The following is a 20,391-nucleotide window of genomic DNA, read 5'->3' as shown; positions in this document are numbered from 1 at the left end:
TTTATATGTTTGCTTTTTTCCCACTTTCTTTTAGAAAAAACAGAGAAACGTTTTAAGAATAGGAATTCAGAATCTTGGCTCACCTTTATGGGGAGATGATATTTGCTGTGCAGAAAATGGTAGCAACAGTCACAGCCTTACCAAGTTCCTCTATGTTCTCCGTGGTCTTCTGAGAACCTCTCTTTCAGCCTGCATCATCACAATGCCAACACATCTGATCCAGGTAAGAACTTTCCAGAACTATTTTTTCATAACTCATGGTGATATGGTATGACATTGTGGTTTTAATTTGCATTTCCATGATAACTCATGATGTTGACCATCTTTTCATGTGCTTTCTGGCCATTTGCATGTCTTCTTTTGTCTGTCTTTTGTCCATTTTTTATTGATAGTCTCATTATCAATTTGTAAAGTTCCTTGATATTTTAGCTACAACTTGGTAATAATTTTCCTCCTATCTATGACTTGTTTTTTCTATTTTCTTTTTTTTTTGTTTTTTTTTTTTTGTTTGTTTGTTTTTTTTTTTTGTTTGTTTTTTGTTTTTTGTTTTTTGTTTTTTTTTTGAGGCGGAGTCTCGCTCTGTCGCCCAGACTGGAGTGCAGTGGCCGGATCTCAGCTCACTGCAAGCTCCGCCTCTCGGGTTTACGCCATTCTCCTGCCTCAGCCTCCCGAGTAGCTGGGACTACAGGAGCCCGCCACCTCGCCCGGCTAGTTTTTGTATTTTTAGTAGAGACGGGGTTTCACTGTGTTAGCCAGGATGGTCTCGATCTCCTGACCTTGTGATCCGCCCGTCTCGGCCTCCCAAAGTGCTGGGATTACAGGCTTGAGCCACCGCGCCCGGCCGTTTTTTCTATTTTCTTAACAGTGTCTTTTGAAGAGCTAAAGTTTTCAATATTGATGAAGTTCAATTTATAAATTTTTTAGTGGTTAGTGGTTTACCTCCCTCACACTTCCAATCTTGACAGTCTTTGCCCTCTCCAACGTCTTTTTCTTATGTTTTCTTCTAAACATTTTATAGTTTTTTATTTTACTAATGAATCAATGTATTTCCATTTGAATTTTTTCCACAGTTTTAGTTCATGTTCTGAAACAGCTTTTAGTTTCTTTAATTAATATTTTAATGTAAAGTATATGTTAATATCAGTATTGTTTACTTAAGTACATATTGTCTGCCTTAGGCGTGTGATTTCATATGATCTTATATATCTACTACATCGTAGTCTCCATAGACGGAGGGCCAGATACTTATACGTTTCTTTATAGGCTTTATGGTAATAACATAATATTAAACGTGGTTTTAAAATTCTTAACACAGTACCTAGGCTTTTCCTAGATAACCAGTAAATGTTAATTAAATGAATATTGAATCTTTATTATAAAGTTATGTAAGCTTAGTGTCTCTGTTCCAACATACCTAGACCCTACCTGCAAATAGCAAATGTATTAAAATGGCTTTTAGTTACATTCGTTATATACAGCATATATAGCAAATATGACTGAAAAGTGTGACAAATGAAAAGTGAATTTAGCTAGATGCAGTGCCTCACACCTATAATCCCAGCACTTTGGGAGGCTGAGGCAGAAGGATCACTTGAGGCAAGAAGTTCAGCCTGTGTAACAGCAAGTCCCCATTTCTACAAAAAATTAAATTAAATTTTAAAAGAAGTGAATTTGGTCTACTTGGCCAGTAGAATTTATTTATTTATAATGGTCAGCAGAGGATAACTCAGTTTTCCTTGAAGGACTTTTTATACATTGTGTCTAGACCAAAATTATTATCATTAGCTTAAAATTACAGACATATCATAAGGAAACTCCTTTCTCTAATTATGCTAGACATTGTACACGTACTTGTATTGCTTTCGTTGTTAATAAGTTATCATAAAGTTAGTACTCAAATAATAGTTTGGTTAGACATGGTGAGCTTTTTATGATAAATAAGCATGACAGAGACTTATCAGATACTGGTGAAAATACTACTACTTATACTACTACTACTACTATGCTATTACTACAACTATTTTTTAGCCATGTACTACATCCCAAGCACTTTACAAGCATTAGGTCCTTGAATCTTCAGTGCTACCCTGTGAAACAGGTTGTTTTACCTCTGTTTCCATAGGGTCACCCAGTTAATAAGTAGCAGGCCAGTGTCCTTACCCGACTTCAAACCTTATCATCCTCAGCATTAGGTTATATGGCTTCACTAATCATCACAAAAACCCTGCAAGATAGCTGTGATTTCAATTGCAAAGGCAACTAAACTAAAGTTAAATGATTATCCAATATCCCATATCTGTTGTACATTTCAAGCTGGTATTCAAGCCCAGATCTGATTAACTCAAAAATTTAAACTCCTTCCTCTCTGTCACACTGTATCCTATGTGTCCTGAATTATTAACTACCTTTGATGACACTAAGTTTCTATTAGGAAAAAAGTTATTGACTAATATTGTAATTATTCTACATTTTTAAGAGAAAATTATTAGTGTAAAATATTTGATAAATTAGTACATATAAAAGATTAAACAAAAAGTTCCATTCTAGACAAGAGAGAAAAAGATAAATATGCTTCCTTTTGTATAATTGCAAAGCAAAGAAAAACAATTATGAAAAAAATATATGTATATATGTAACTTTAAATTTTATCCCAATGGGGCCTCTGTGAGAAAACAGAAAGAAAAGGAAAACACTTTTTTAAAGCCATTTTGTTGGTGAGCATCTTTATTACTTAAGGAAGAGATTCCCATTGTGGATTTCTGTGACAGTGAATCCTGTACCCTCGTTTAAGGGAACAGCAGATACTATCAGATGACCTCAAGTCAGCCTATCTAGACCACTGATTAAATAATGAGTGAATGATGTAGTGATCTGGATGTTTGAACCTGAAACAATATTTTAACTTTGATACTTTACAGATATATTTAAGCCCCTCTATAACTGGAAGATAGATTAAATTTATGCTTCTTAACATAGCAGTAAAGAGACTCCTTCGAAGTAGACATAGCAAAATATAGGGTCAGATTTTGGTAATGAGTATAAAGTTATATAGTGTGACAAAGAATTAAGACATATTCCTCAATATACGAGAAAAAAACAAACAACCCCATCAAAAAGTGGGGAAAGGATATGAACAGACATTTCTCAAAAGAAGATATTCATACAGCCAACAGACACATGAAAAAATGCTCATCATCACTGGCCATCAGAGAAATGCAAATCAAAACCACAATGAGATACCATCTCACACCAGTTAGAATGGCAATCATTAAGAAGTCAGGAAACAACAGGTGTTGGAGAGGATGTGGAGAAATAGGAACACTTTTACACTGTTGGTGGGATTGTAAACTAGTTCAACCATTATGGAAAACAGTATGGCAATTCCTCAAGGATCTAGAACTAGATGTACCATATGACCCAGCCATCCCACTACTGGGTATATACCCAAAGGATTATAAATTAGTCTACTACAAAGACACATGTACACGTATGTTTATTGCGGCACTATTCACAATAGCAAAGACTTGGAATCAACCCAAATGTCCATCTGTGACAGACTGGATTAAGAAAATGTGGCACATATACACCATGGAATACTATGCAGCCATAAAAAAGGATGAGTTTGCGTCCTTTGTAGGGACATGGATGCAGCTGGAAACCATCATTCTTAGCAAACTATCACAAGAAGAGAAAACCAAACACCGCATGTTCTCACTCACAGGTGGGAACTGAACAATGAGATCACTTGGACTCGGGAAGGGGAACATCACGCACTGGGGTCTATCATGGGGAGCGGGGGGGGGGGAGGAGGGAGGGATTGCATTGGGGAGTTATACATGATATAAATGATGAATTGATGGGTGCTGACGAGTTGATGGGTGCAGCACACCAACATGGCATAAGTATACATATGTAACAAACCTGCACGTTATGCACATGTACCCTAGAACTTAAAGTATAATAAAAAAAAAAAAAAAAAAAAAAAAAAAAATTAAAGGAACTTTAAAAAAAAAAAAAAAAAAAAAAAAAAAAAAAAGAATTGTGACATGCAATATTTGGTTTTTGTCTATTAACATATCTTAATTAGCAATATTAGTTAAATCTTACACAAAGTTTCTTTAATAAAAACATTTATTTTTTGTAAAAAAAAAAAAAAAAAAAAAAAAGACATATTCCTCAAAACAGAGAATGTCTTTAAAAAAAAAAAAAAAACTGCACAGCCTTCTAAAATTTTCCCAATTTTCAATCTCTCATTCCTAGACAGTTTTTGCAAAGTTATCATATAGTAGTCTTCTGGCCCTAATATCAATTGAGTTATAAAAAACAAATAAATTTTCCCTTGCTCTTTGAACATGATATCTGACCATATATTTGTTTTTATATGAAAATGTTTAGGAGAAAATATAAAACATATACTTCTTCCAACCCATCATTATATAAATATGAGGTAAAACTTTTAATAACTTTTAAAGTCTGTCAAGGAAAATCAGTCTTTTGGCTAAGGAAAGAGAATAAGAATTGCAAGCAGTATGCTTGGAAAGGTAATCAAAATGTATGAATACATAGAACCAGGGCACTGTGAGTTTATTTAATAAAAAGTTACATGGTGATTACTATGGGCCAGTTGCAGTCCTAAATGCTTTTCAAATCTTAACTCATTTAATTCTCATAATAACCCTATATGGTTAGTACTGTCATTATCTTTTCCCAAGATCACACAGCTAATGAGTGGCAGAATTTAGACTTAAGTAGTCTACCTCCTATTACCATAATCTTAACCACTGTGCTATGCTAATTGTTCAACAGAGATACTAGAGTCAAAATTTAGAAACAAACGTGCACAAAGTAGCATTCAATGATAGAAAGAGCCTGAGATCTTAGAGGCAGATAGATCCAACTAGTTTCATAGTCTTAGTCAAGTCTTAATTTTTTCAGCCTCAGCTTCACCTGTGAAAATGGAGCAAAAAGTATCCAGTTAAGAGGATTAGTAATAACATGTACTTAAACAGTGCTGGCACATAGTAGGCATTCAATATATGTTAGCAGTTGTCATCTTCACTATTATGACTTAAACAGATCTCTAAAATTGAGGATTTGAACAGAGATAAGGCTACAAAAAATAAGGTATAAAAGTCTATCAAAGCAATAGAAATCTCCTGCTGCCTCTTTTTATGGAAGACACAGGATCTTCTCACAGGTTAGGCCTGAGACAAACCAGGAGGCATAAATAAAGTCAGTTGGCCATCCAAATATTAGTAGCATCACTGTCTTGAAACAAGACTGTTTAAACATCATACATCAGCTTCCTGTCCACTATGACCAGTGCCACCTCTGGAGATTGTAAGTTAGGGTTTAAATGGTAATTGAATAACTGTGGGTAATTTAATTTATACACTTATTTAACAAATAATGCAGGCACTGTTCTAGGCACCCATAGGGATACAGTAGCAAACAAGACAAACAAGGTTTCTATTCTCATGGAACTTTTTCAACAGTGTAAAAGATAGGATGGAACAGAAAAGTAGTATATGTGAGTTTGTTGATACTTAGCTTGGGTGTAGTAGTAGAGTGGTTTTGGGCAGAAATAGAAATGTAGTTGGATATCCTTGAAAATTTTATCATACATATAGTTGGGCATGTATAGATAATAAAATTGTGGTAACTTTGAGTACATTATATAAATTAACATTAGATTAAAGGTATTTTGTATAAAATATCCTTATTTCTTGAATTGTTAAACCAACCAATCAGTGTTCTTACTTTAGTTATTAGCATTCTGTCAGACTTGTATAGTAATGATTAGTTACCCTTTATTATACTTTTGGCATGCTTCCCATGTTTAATGTCATTGTAGGGAAGGAACACATAGTTAAGGAAATTGCAAAGAGAGGGAAAAGTTAAAATAGGGAAAATAATGACATAGATTCAAAACTGATTTTAACTTATTGTTATAATAAGACTTCTGCAAGTAGAATGAACAATAATTATTTTTTAATTTGCCTTTGAAATGTTTTATGTTCAGTCCCACAACTTTGAACTTGACATTTTTTTATTTCCTTCAGGTTAAAGATTATTTTCTTTAACGCCACAGAAAAAAAATGGCAAGCATACTTTGGAACAAGTATATAAAAATAAATTCTAAATATCTGTTAAGAAAACACTAAAATTGTTCAACAAATATATTATGAATGTCTTAAGTGTATATTTATATAATCTTAAACAATTTTCCCTGTTAAGTAATACTATTACTCATACTGTCTCTTGCTAGAATATAGTTTTAGTGTCTGCCCAAAGACGTTGAACTAAAAATGTGTGTGAAAATGGCTAAGTTAAATACAGACTTTGTTACATGCTGAACTATGGAGTAAAGTGTCATTAGAAGGAGCAGAACTACGGACGGCTCCCCTATATTCCGGCATTACTCAGTTCCCAGATCCCTGCTGTGTAGTTGTTCCACTCGCCAAGAAGCCTGTTAAAGAGCCCCCAAGAGCATGTGTACAGCCCTCCATGTTAATAGTTAATTGGTGAGGATGGCAAGATGAGAGGACAGCCGAACATGTGGTCTCTCAGACTCAAGCAGTAGACAGACCTTTAGTTATAATAACAGCAGCTGCTCACATTCTCACAACTCAACTGTTCAAAACTCTGTTGTTGAGTGAAGGAGGTTGTGGTGGATTGAAAGAAAGAAAAAGAGAAAAGGTTACGTCTAAGAAAAGGAACTAAAACACTATCTTTAAACTCTTCCCACATATTATTGTAATTATGAGAATATTGCAACTTTTAAAAACTTTGGTGTAAATACCCATGTTAAAGGTTATTATATTTCAGCTACACTCAACATTCTGCTGCTTTGTCCACCTTTTACTGTTAGAAACAGAAATGTTTTTGTATCCTTTGAAACTTTTTAATGAGTTATCATTTTCTTTTGCAAAGTGGTAGCTTTAAAGCAGTTACAATAGAATACTGTTTGACTTCCATATCTAACAAGATATGAAACAGTAATTTGTTGGTCTATAAATGGGAATTGGCTTACCACTAGCAAAATTTGTCATCCACCTCCAAATTATGCAAACATTTTGTGGCTTTTGAAAATAATTAATTTTATTTTCGATTCCCAGTAACAGTTTTGTGCTTGAAGAAAATGGTGACCAATAAATAGCATTTATTCTTTTTGGAAATAGAAACTTAGTTTTGTGCCTTATGATGATTTTATTAGTGAAGTGAAAAGAAAATAAATTTCTCCTAGTTTATGCATTTTTAAGTATAATCTGTGGCAAGTTGTTTTTGATTTGTATTTTTTAAGGCATTTTTACTTAAAATTGTCAGCAAATAAATATTGAAACACTTAAACTAATTAAACTAAATTAAATTACAACACTTAAACTAAACATGTAAACACTTAAACTAATTAAAATTAGAAGTGGAGAAAGTTACCTTATACTGTTCTCATAGCATTTTTTTTTTCAAAAAGAAAATTTACTTATTGTTAGTCTTTTATTCAAGCTGTCATAGTCTACACTTTTAAGGAATTTTTAAATATAAACAACAACTTGATAAACCTCTCCCTAAGTACAATAATGCAAGAATGAAAACTCCTTTGACATTCTGGATCATAGAATATGTCCTTATGTTTTTTCATTGTATAATAATTTTAAGTATTGCCGGAGTTTAATGTACTTGTCTAGAGAACAGTAGTTGGTAAACTATTTAGCTTTCCTTTGTTCAATCACATTTCAGATTTGAAACGAGCCTATAGCGTATTTTCATTTGTCATCATTGGCACTTGGTGAATTAATAGCCTTATTCAATTTTTATCATATACCCACTGTTTTATAATAATTTGATCTGTAGAATTTTTTCCCAGCTATCTCATTGAAGAAACTATTACTAGCATGTTAGCTTATACCAAGGAAAATTCATTTTCTGATGAAAAGGAGGGAGAAAGGGCCTCCTTAAAATATGTCTCCTGAAAAATGAATGATATTTTATTCAGTGTATTATTTTAATTGATGTGTTTTCAAATTCATCTTCTATAACATTAATGTATTAGAGCTTTGAACCCACTGAAGTGAATGATACAGTATGTTTCTATATAGAGAAATTGAGAGCAAACCTTTTCACATCCATAAACTTTTTTGTTCATGCTGAGTATTTTAGCAGCTAAACTCTTAAGTCAAGCAATGGACCGCTTTAGAACTAACCACTAATATGGGATTATGAAATGTGGACTCCAGTGGCCTTGTGAATTTCTCTCAGTGTGAAATTTTTTATTCTTAAAACAAGAACTAAGAATAATTGCATGGTGAAGAAAAATATACTTTTGTGAGTTTACAGCTATAAAATTTTGGAAAATATTTTTTATCTAATTGTTGATATGAACATAACACCACCTTCAGTCATATAACTTTATTTCAAATGATCTTTTTAAATGCACTTTATTAAGAAGAATATTTAAGGATGAAAATTACAGATTAATCTCTTGATCATAGCTACAATTACTAAAGGATAAAGCCAGATATTCAGAGTGTCATTTTTTTATGAATTCTTTTCTTAATCAGGATATTCTCAACTGAGAATCTGCCTTTAATGTTTTCAGATCTTCTTAACTACTCTGAAATTGATTATAAGAAATTTACATATTTAAGAGTTTTAAAAGAAGCAGTTTTTAAAATGAACTAAATTACAGTATACCCATTTCAGTTTTACATCATATTTATCAAATTTCAGTGACTTTGTGTCAGTATAGTAAGTTGTAAACAGAATCTGTTTTTCTTTAAAATAACAAATAGTCTAACTGTATTTCAATCCTTCTACCATAAACTTTGAATTCTTATAGTTCCCACTTTTTTTTCTGTTTCAGACTACACATGCTGATAACTGGTTAATTTTTAAAATCACATCATAGCTTGTATGCATTATACATATATATTTAATTTACTTTTTTGGGCAAGGATGATTGAAACTTTTTTTTTTTTTTTTTTTTTTTTTTTTGAGGCGGAGTCTCGCTCTGTCGCCCGGGCTGGAGTGCAGTGGCCTGATCTCAGCTCACTGCAAGCTCCGCCTCCCGGGTTTACGCCATTCTCCTGCCTCAGCCTCCCGAGTAGCTGGGACTACAGGCGCCCGCCACCTCGCCCGGCTAGTTTTTTTGTATTTTTAGTAGAGACGGGGTTTCACCGTGTTAGCCAGGATGGTCTCGATCTCCTGACCTCGTGATCCGCCCGTCTCGGCCTCCCAAAGTGCTGGGATTACAGGCTTGAGCCACCGCGCCCGGCCGATTGAAACTTTTTACACAAATAAACTCTAATACACAAACTTTAAATTACCTATAAAGTTCTTCCTATATTGAGCGTAGTAGTATATGTATAATTTTGTCTTCGTGTAAATATGCATATTGAATAGGAACAGGATATATTTTAAATTGTTAGTAGGGTTCATTTTCATCTTTAAAAGAGAAGTACGATTCAGAAACCTTTCATTACACTTAATCTAACCAAAGCATATTCAGTAAGCCATAAAAAAAAAAAAATTGGTTTAAAATATTATTGGTTTCTCTAAAATAACTTTGTGATGTTCTTGTTCATATTGTTGTTCATTCTGTAGTTCCTATAATGGTAGTAGTTATTAGCTAAAGGGCTATTTAGTGCCAAACTTTTTAAATGTATCAATGATATAAATAGTGAAATGTCTCATCGCGGTATGGAGATTGAGTCATCTGTTTGGACATATGGAATCTTTGGCTACTGGACTGCATCGCCTTTATAATGCCCAGTGTCCAAGGATGGACACAACTGTTCTGGGAGCAGAAGGGGGAGTGGGGGGCCCTGTGTGTTCAAGCTACATGAATATGGTAGGAGAAAAAGAGGAGAAATGATCTTTTACATTATTTTTATCATAAACTATCTTCTATATCACTTTTTGTGTATAGAAAACAAGTACAACTTTATTTAATTTTTCATTTATTTTACAAATAAAATTACTAAACTTTTTTTCTTTGGCATTGTAAGCTATCTGAAAAATACCTGTGAGAAAACATGAGTTTTGAGTTTTTCCTGTTCATATACTTGGATGCATGCTTTCCCTTAAAGAAAGATTAACGTCATCAAAAATAAGTGATACTTATTTCTTAATGTTGAGACCAAACATGCTTGTAAACAATTATAATTTAAAGCTGTTTAAGTACCAGGTGAGATATTATGTCCTAGCGTTATGTTTTAGCCCTTTGCTATTAATTACATTATTATTGCTATATGAAGAGTTCTTGCTTCTTTAATAATATTTTCGCACCCTATGTAGTTAATCTTTAATGTTGGGAAGGACAGGGGAGAGATTAAATTAGCCTTGTAACCTCTTTTTCTTCCAGGCTGATGATAGAAAATAAAAGCTCTTAGCCACAAAATGTAACACTTAGAATTAATATTTAATTAGACTAGCAAATTGTACACTGTGGCTGAAAGCTTCCAAAGAGTTGTTAGTGCCACAATTGACCTACAGGTTTAATAATAACTCACTTCTAGAAGCAAGTGCCAGTTCAGCATAGTAGAGCCACTGTAAGAAAGTCCTGAGAGATTAAAATCAGCAAACCAAATGGCAGGCAAGGATTCCTGGGATGGAGCCTTCTGGAAAGCTGGGAGCTGGAATAGCTTTTAAGCCAGGATTCAGATGAGAACAGTGGGTGAAAAAGCTGATCCCTCCTGTTCTGGGAGCTTCTGGTTGTAGGCCAAAATCTTAGAACAGATTTTTACTAAATGTTTTTGCTGCAGCTATTAACTTACATTGAAAATCAAATATTGAATAATTTTTCTGTAAAATTTAGCAAATTTTTTGTGTAAACATTAGTTCTTAATTTCTTACATATTAGTACATAATATCTGTAAACTCAGATCATTAGATTATCAGATAGGTTTGGCGCTGTACATCTATGCTGTTTTGCTGTGACATGCTGTTTCCTTGTTCCCTGTATAGTTGATTTATATGGTTCATTTCTATATTATTTCATTACGGGGCATTATGCAGAGCCTGAGAAAGAGATTGTGAAGTCTGTAGCCCAAGAATTTTTTTTCTTCAGGAAAGTATATATATCAACAAACATAATTCACAGGCATTCTTAATTTTTAAAGGCCTTATATTATAAAAATAATGCTATATTTTATGTTTATGGTACACTTAAATTACAAGATAAATAATTCGACCTCCTGGTGAAACATTGGATCCTTATATTTTTGCAAAATTAATCTAGTGAAAATAAGACACCCTGAGTTTGAAAGTGTGCAGACTGAAAGGGGGGGACCTTACATAATTTATTGATAATATCTTAAATAATTAAAGAAAAGCTAGTCATTTGTTAAAAATTCAAGCAGGTGAGGACCTTGCCAGCAGAGGGAGTAGTCCTGTCTTCCGTCAGGTTTCCATCATTTTCCCACCTGCCTCAGCCTTTTTCCCAGCCAGTCTCCCATCTGGACCTGGCTCTGTCAACCTGCTCCTGATGACAGGCTATAATTTTGTATTCAATATGGGATTATTCTAAGCTGATTTTAAACTTTAGTATCTTTAACCTGCTACTGCATCACAAACATCAGCTGGATGCTCTGTTTAATATTTGGATATTAGCAATGGTTTTTCCAGGCAGGGCGTGAGCTTTTGGACATCTGTGAATTGCATTTTAGGGTTTCAAGTATTAAAGTACTAAAAAAAAAATTTCTGATTTAGGAAGTTTCCCATAAAACATTTTCAATCATGAAACACAAATTTTTCTGTGGGTAGATTTCTTAATACAAAACTAGACATATAGTTAAGAAAAATGCCTATAAATAATTTTGAATATTATACTATTATTCTGTCCAGCCTGTTCATTTCAGTATTTTGCTCATCCCAATTCTGAGACTTTTCAGAATATGTAAGTTTTTTTAATGTTTTATAGAATAACTTACTGAAAAAGAAACAAAATTAATATAAATAAATGTTCTGCAAAGTATGTTTATTTGAATATTTGAAGCCAGTGTAAATATAATATAAACAATATTTATGAAAGTAAAATGATGTATTCTTTAAAAAGTCTCAATTATAAGGAACCACCATTTTCAAATCAAAATTTAGAATATTGAGTATTTGACCATGTAGAAAGCACAAAGAGTTGTGGCTCTATTACGTATTCCTAGTAAATTTTGATATCTTAGGAATTTTTTTCACCATCGAGGTTAGGAATATTTGCCACTAGCCCCTTCATGGATACGTTTTGAGCTTTAGGATAAAGAACCAAAATATGTTTGTTTTACAGTTTTCCTGTGTGAATATTACTATGTGATGCTAGGCAGAGAATGTTACATTTAGAATTTTTTTAATTTACAAAAGTTCCTCTGTATTCTAAAATTAACCTTGACTTTAAGTTCAGTGTTAAATCTGGAAAGATATAATCTAATACCTTCATCAGTTTATTACAAATATTCTAAATCTCATAATTATGAACAGAATTATTTTCCCACTAACAAATATTTTTTAATAAAATAAAAATCTAATCCACAGAAGCAAGTGACAATTCTGGAGGAAGTGGGGCAAGTTTGTAAAAAGTTATAAATGTAGTATAAATAATTTTATTATTTCATAGTCTTGATTTCTGTAGAATGGAAAACCTAATAAGCATGGAAAAATAAATGTCTCATTAAATATCCCCAGATTTATCCTTGGATCCAAGCTTATTTTTGGATTATGTAACAAAGAAAGGTCTTAAGTTCTACTATATTCGTGTTCTATGCACATCATTTTTCAGAAAATGTTGTTATAAATTGAGCTGTTGATTATGACATACTTGCTTTTATTATGGGGATTCCCCTCCCCGCTCTCTCCCAACACACACCCACTACATCATGTATTATGGTCAAACATAAAGTAACTTAAATATTTCTCTAAGTCTTTAACATTAACTTAATAGTGCTTTCAGGCTATTATAGCCCCAAATCTGATATTTGTGCCATACTCAAATGAGAGCTCTTCCTTTCATATTATTTTTGCTGTGTTTCTTAAATAGTATAGAGTAACTGAAGAACTTGCTCTTACTTGAGGCGTTGCATAAATGCTTTATGTTGATTGGTTTATTCCTTTCAGGCTTCTTGATAATTAAGTTATTGGTTAATTACTTCTTAATCCTCTTACTAAAATTTCTTCTGGAAATATATTTGTATTGGTACAAATTACATCTTTTATATTGTTGAGATAATTAGGTCTGGGAAAATAAAGAAATATTGAGAGTTTAAGGTATTGTGATTGTTACTTGGTAACTCTAAATAGGTATCTGAACTATTTTTATTAGAAAATTGTGGGAGCTTTAAATGGCAGTGATTAAATTTTTATCTCTTAACAAAATTCGTAGTTTTGACTTTAAGAACTTTGAATTGAAAGGGAGCATTAAATTAATCTTCCTTAATTTAAAATCCATTTAACTGATTTGTTGTACCCTAATAAAAAATGTATTACCATTGTATAATGGCAAACAAGAAACATTCTATGAAACCAAACAGAAAACAGTCAAAACAAATGCTCTGAAGGTTTTTTTTGAAATTAAAATTGAAGTACAAAGGGAGAAGACTGGACAATCTGATTTGCTTTGCTTATTTGCAACACCATTTGACGTATTTTAAATTTAAATGATTAATTAAATTATGTTGCAACAGAAAACTTTAAGAGCCCTTTATGTAACTTAATACAATGCTATTTGAGATTGCCAGCAAACTCTTAAAACTCCTGGACACTGGCTTTCCTCTCTTCTGGCTTCCCTCCTAGTCATGTCTTGGCTACTGTCCAGAGCTGACAACTTTCACCCAGGAGCACAGGGAGATTTGTCTAGGATAAGAAGGATTTTTGAGCCATCCTACGTTTTCACATCCAGATGGGCAAGGAGGAGGGGGGCAATATCACTGTACATACTTGGGTGATGTCATTATACCATACATACACCATAAGCATTAATTTGCCCAGATTGGTGAATTCTGAATGTCCTTACTGAAATGTTCCATATTGGAAACTGTATTGTAACAACTTCAAAATTAATGCAAAGATTATATTCAAATTTAAGTAATTGATGTATGAATACCTCTACTTGTCCATTTCTATCTATTAATATACTGAAGACCAAAGGGGTTTTACATCTTGGCTAATAACATAAAAACACTTAGAATCTGTTAAGATGAGAATGTGGATGTTCCCAGATTCAAGGCCTGTCCTCAGATCATTATGCTAAAGCTTTCTGAACACTGCTGGTTATATTATGACAATTTATTATCCATAGTGTATTCCTGCTAAAGTGAATTGTGATTATTATGCTTTTATGGGTTTTTTAAGCTGTTAATTTTAGATTCTTCTAAGTAAATTCACCTGCTTTTATCTAAAAGACTGTTTAGTATTAATATTATTATTTGAAAGACCTTTTGACAAGAATGGTTTTAAGGTAAGATTACATCAATAGATCATATTCCTTATGAAGCTTGGAGGTGCAGAAGTAATCTATAACAATTTTTTTAGCTTTTTAAAACACATGTAAGTTTATAAGCCCAAATGTCTTTTATGCTCCTACACATAACTAGAAGGTTGAATAAGTTTATAGTAAATATAAACATTTTCTCAGTCAGAACCTTAGATGTTATTCTTATATAATTTCCATTGCTTTTTATTCTGTAAGTGTTTTTCAGATATCCCCACAACTTTCACAATTAATCTGGTCTGCCACATTATGCAAACGATTTTGCTAAATATGTGCAGAAAGCAGTAAGATCACTGTGAAACTATATAACTAATTTTATGGTAATAGTATGATTAACAGTTATTCTTGTACGAATACTTTATGAAGGTTTTTTCAATAGACTTTAGTTTATAATTAATAACTATGATGCAAACCTGTGAAACTTAGAAATAAATGAAATACATGAATGAGTTTCTGGAAAATTTTGAAATCTAGGCTGTACATATTTTTTACTTAGAATTCACTAGTTTTCCCTTTTAAAGTGGATAACTGATTTTTTTAAGTCTCCCACAAACTACCTTTAAAAGACTTATGAAGTTGATAAACATAATATTATATAAAATGGTTTATTAGTAAATGTTAAGATTAAATGAAAGAAGTAAATCCTCTTTGAAATAAGCAAATGTCAGGTTGACAATTTAAATACACAGTACCTTGCTTATGTACTATCAGAATGGAAATTTATCTCATCTTTAAACCTTGTAATTTCTATTATTCATATAATTGAGAAAGTCCTAGTTTATATCACTTAAATCTTGAATAGATGAGTTCTAACAAAAATTAACTTATATCATTTTAGATTCAGATATTTAGATACAAAGGCTTAGTCTTTTATTTATAGATAAAAGGAAATCTGACCTTTTGATTAAGAAATATTGTCAGTAGCCTTTATAAATGCCTGTTCATCTGAGGGTCCATGACAGGAGTACTCTTCCCAGTTGAGTTTATCCTAAAAATGAAATGATAAGAGCCTGCTGGTTATTATCCATGATTCTTCTTAATGAGGGAACCACATGGTTATTCTTCATCTCCCACTTGTTCTCACCCTTTACTATCAACCCAGCCACACCCCACCCCCACCCCAACATTGTTCAATACTCAGCACAATGAATCATTTTCAAGTTGACTCATTGTGAACTGTATCCCAGCTGTTGGAATGTCTGGCAGACATTTTTGTTTGGGTGAAGAATAACTGGCTGAAACCCAACCTGGATGAGTTTGATATAATGGTCTTTGGCTAAAGAAATATTGAGAGGAACATGTTTATGGCCTCTGAAGCCCCTGTTATTCCTGGAGTAGGACCATCCCCTGTGGCACAGAACTGAAAGTAAGGAATCAATCTGAATTATTTTCTCACCATTGAATGAAAAATTGCCTTAGAAAAAAATAGGCATTTCCAAATTATGTTTTTCTGTACTTAGTGTGCCCACGTGATTGAACATATTAAAGACAATTAAGAATAATTATTTTTACTAATTCTTTTTAACAACACTGATCCAAAAGCTGAAACATTCTTTATATAATGTAGAAACATTCTTTATATAACACACATTCCAACTTATGAAGGAGTTTCAAGTACTGCCCTAGGTGTGAGTTAACCAGTCATTTCAACAGAATGTTTGGTGACACAGGCTACTGTGTGTTTCATAATACCAAGTCAGGTAACATTGACCAGCCCTCTTTAATTTTCCATTCTTATGCCATCTTTATAAAGGGACTTAAGAAACAAGAATATTAGTAAGCTCAGTTGTAATCATGTTTCCAGAAAATGAAAATCTTTTCTTTGACCTCTTTCTAACAGGGGATATAGTAGGCTGATAAATTTTCTTGACTGTTTTGTATTTCCCATTCTCTTCTTCAAAGATTAGTTTTAAACTGGTGGGCATTACCATTGTATAAAATGAGAGTTTCAAAATTGCAAAATTTTACAAAAAACATTTTCAACTTATCTAGATCTGCTAAGCAAAAAATTGTCTAAGACATCATAGCATATAATCACAGTTTTCTGATCTACCACTCTGTCAGGGGCTAAAAGGAATACTCGATTTCCAGTAATTAAAGAATTTTTTTAAAAACCCTACCAGATATTTGATGAATATATTTTTATAGCCAGGAGATTCTCAGTATTTTAGAACTTTTACTACTTAATAACTGAACATACTATGTTTGTAAACATATTAACCTATTGTTTTGATCTGGCAAAATGACATTTATTAAAATGTATTTAGCAGTATTTCAGTTCATCTCAGATTGTGTCGAGAAATAAAGGATAGGCTACTGGTCTAAATGTTAGTCATCTACCATCTTTTCTTTCCCTTTATTATTATCCCAGAGCCAAGTGGCAGCATCTGGAAAGAGAAAACAGAAGACTCCATAGCTAGCCATGTTGCAATCTCTTAGCTGGTCCTTTCCCTGTTTCTAATATGTCACAGAGGACCTCAGCTGTTATAGGGCTGGGACCTTGTCCCAGCTGACAGACGACAGTGAGACTCTTGCCCTATACTTTATGCTGTACCATCTACTGCTTCTTAATCCTGCTGTCTGACAGATTTTCCAATGGGCATTGAATGAAGTAATTTGAAAAATAATCATGTATGAGAATAAAGGTAGTCCTGTTCCTTAATACAAGTGAAAAATAATCAATTTATGTTCTCTACCAGAACTAATCAATTTATATCTTCTACCAATTTATGTTTTCCCTTCAGTTCTTCAAATTAGAATAGCGTGACTACATGGGCCAGCATTTTCAATTAAGGGCATATTTCCATCCAGTTTTCTGCCTATAGTAGCTTTAACTTTTAAGGTATTTCTCTGTTGATAGTCTATCTCCACTATAGTTTTTCATGAGATGACATAGTGATATTTTACAGATACTATATTATTAATATAACATTTAACGTTACTGCTTTGTTTCCATGTTTTGCAGAATAAAACCATTATTGCCCGTGTCACAAACTTGTCAGATACAGTAATTGGTCTGGAATCATTTATTGGTTCTGAGAGAGAAACTAATCCATTGTATAAGGATTATCATGGTAAGTAGAACCTTCATAATGAGAAGAGCATGAGCAGGCTGCTTTTAGGTTACCTGGAAGCATCCTGTTCAATCCAAATATATACAATCAAGAAGTATAAATTTTACAATACACCTGTTAAATGTTTTCCATTCCTGCCCAGTCTTCCATGGCAGCTTATTACCCAACTATGTTAAGACTATAGACTATAATAACTGAAAGGCGTCAGACCCAAGTATTAAGGCATGGCTGAATCAGGTGTATATTTTGTTGTCCTAGTGTCTTAGGGTAGCCGTGTAATCAGTCATACTTACTAGCCATGTTTGAAATAAATACCGTATTCTAATAATGACAGTTTTCTAAAGCAGTTTATACTTTACAAAGCCTAGCCGTATGATAAGATACATACTGGATTATATTTACATATTCTTAGTCAATTACATTTTTAGAAAGAGAAGATCTTTCATTATATTTGAACTTTTCTCTGTTTACTCATTTTCTTGTTAGTTTGAGTTATGAACAAATTATAAAATATTGCCACCTTGATATAATAAACACAGGTGAATTCATCAGACTTTCTACTTTTTTTTTTTACTTTTAGTAATATTGTAGTCATTTGGTTAATTTGGGGATTCTTTTTAATAAAGAGTCTTATGTAGAACTGTATGAATAGTAAAAATGTAGTAGTTAGGTCTAAGTATTATAGGTCTAAACCAAATATAGAATGCAGTGAATAACAGATTTTTACCTATTATTCTTAGTATATATAAATTATTGCTACCATTATTATGGAGCTACCATACTTCTATGGAAACCTCTAAAGACTGAGTAGCTTCTTTGAAGCCTGCTCTCAGATTTTATAAGACAAATATTATGAGCTTATGCATTTTGTAAAATATTTTATGTTCTGAAAAATACTATTTTGATTAAAATATTTCAAAGGTTGAAAGGCTATGATTCTTTGTGCAAAAATCTCTGAATTGATAAATTATTTTCCACACAGTAATGAGTGGTTCTAAAGACTAGTATGCTTTCTGTTAATAAGGAGGACCTTATTAATTTATTCTATAAGGCCTCTTGATAGCTAAGCAAGCACATTTAAGGTTAAAATAAGAAATGTGCAAATAAAAGTGTGGTGTGCCTATTTCTAATAAATATATTTTACTAAATAATATGTATGAGATAGTCTTAATTTGTAGCTAAAAACTGTCTTCTTGAAACACCTCTTACATTTTTTTAAGTTTGAAAAATTGTCAGGTATTTTAGTTAATTATTTTTGAAGAGGCCATTTCTCAAGCTAAGTACTTTTAAAGGTTTAAGCTAAGACTAATAGATGCATTATTAAGCATTTAAACATACTTACAAAACCTTGTACTAGAGAAGCAGTTCTGTAAGTAAGATTTGTCTCTTTGTTCAAATCTGTAATTTGCCTTTCCTCCCCATGTTTTGGGTCAGTGTCCTCGGGATGTTAATTTTTAAATATGAGCTGAATCAGGCAGAAAGATGTAGTGAAGAACCTTCCATGTCTTCATCTGTGGGAAATGACCCCTAGTTTAGTCAGAAACTACATTAGACTGCACAAAAGCCATCCAGTGCCCTTGTCAGAAAAAATTAGCAAGTGTTTCTATTGACAAGAGGCCAAAGCTCATGGTTTACCTAGCACTGTTGCAAAGCTTATAGCAGCTACATAAAGGTCTAACATGCCATAGATATGAGTGTCTTGGGATGGCACAGGGGTTAATGTTTGGTCCTAGAGTGTACCCTGAAATGTACTTTTCTTCAATGGTTTGTTCAAGTCATTAATAAGGTACAAAATGAAATACTTTTCATGAGTGCTTCACTGGTTATCAGTAACCTATAAGCCTTGTTTTGCTGGCTGCTTAGTGGTGCATTTAATAAAATAAAGATCACTCAGTGGTGCCGTGGGCAGCATGCAAGGTGATAGCCATATTTGCTTACTGTAAATACAAGAGAAAATCACACACAAACCAGCTGTAGTTTTGACAAGTATTAAGATCCCTCTTTACATCTGTACTTCTGTACCAAAGTGCAATTAGTTTTCGTCGCACAAGGATTTCTGTTTATCTTATTCTGCTTGATTACTTGAGTATAATCACACCATTTGCTTCACTGCTCCTGGTAGTAAGCTCCAGTTTTAAAAGGGGAGGATGCTTGTGTGTAAATTTACAGGATTCTGCTGTAAGACTATTTAATTTATGTATCCGATGACAATGTTTAATTTTTTTTCTTTTAATTTCCTTTCCACAAGGCTTGATTCATATACGGCAGATTCCTCGGCTTAATAACTTGATCTGTGATGAATCAGATGTCAAAGACTTAGCTTTTAAGTTAAAAAGGAAGCTGTTCACCATTGAGGTAAGAGAATTTTTATGTTTTAGTTTGCAGTCTTGAGGTAAAGTTATTTTTAACTTATTTTTACTTTATTTTATTTTTATTTTCACTTATTTAATGAAATTCTTAGGACATGTTTTATGCTAAATATTATTAAGTTCTTCTGATATAACAGAATAATATTTTAGACTATTGTTTTATTTTTACAATATATCAAGTATGGCAAAGATGATTTTCTTTTGAATATCTATTAAAAGTAAGCTCCAAACTTACATGATAAATATGATATGCATATTTCCATGGCTTTCAAAAGCATATTTAATTAAATGTTAATGAGCTGTGCTTACTTGGGTGTGGAATGTGAATGTTACCCATAATTGTCTGTGGCTAAGAGGATTCTTATCTACATTTTAAAAACATTTTTCTTTACTATTAGTGAAATTACCTTTCCTCTTGTGGAACTAAACAAATTATACTTTACACTAGTGTCTTTAAGTACATTTTCTAAGACACTGC

General features: G+C 32.6%; 1 protein-coding gene across 2 annotated transcripts in view; it reads left to right on the top strand.

Annotated features, from left to right (window-relative positions):
* ELP4 (elongator acetyltransferase complex subunit 4) overlaps window positions 1-20,391 on the top strand; it is a 268,639-nt gene that overhangs the window by 123,830 nt on the left and 124,418 nt on the right. For both annotated transcript variants that reach the window (XM_010358326.1, XM_010358327.2), the window contains exons 7-9: window positions 35-223; window positions 17,436-17,544; window positions 19,793-19,899. In XM_010358326.1, coding sequence (XP_010356628.1) covers window positions 35-223; window positions 17,436-17,544; window positions 19,793-19,899 — 405 coding nt within the window. The remainder of the gene's footprint in view (window positions 1-34; window positions 224-17,435; window positions 17,545-19,792; window positions 19,900-20,391) is intronic.

The sequence above is a fragment of the Rhinopithecus roxellana genome, chromosome 15 (assembly GCF_007565055.1).
Source record: "Rhinopithecus roxellana isolate Shanxi Qingling chromosome 15, ASM756505v1, whole genome shotgun sequence".
Lineage (NCBI taxonomy): Eukaryota > Metazoa > Chordata > Mammalia > Primates > Cercopithecidae > Rhinopithecus > Rhinopithecus roxellana.
The sequence above is the reverse complement of the archived record's forward strand: the minus strand, read 5'-3'. Positions and strand labels throughout refer to the sequence as shown.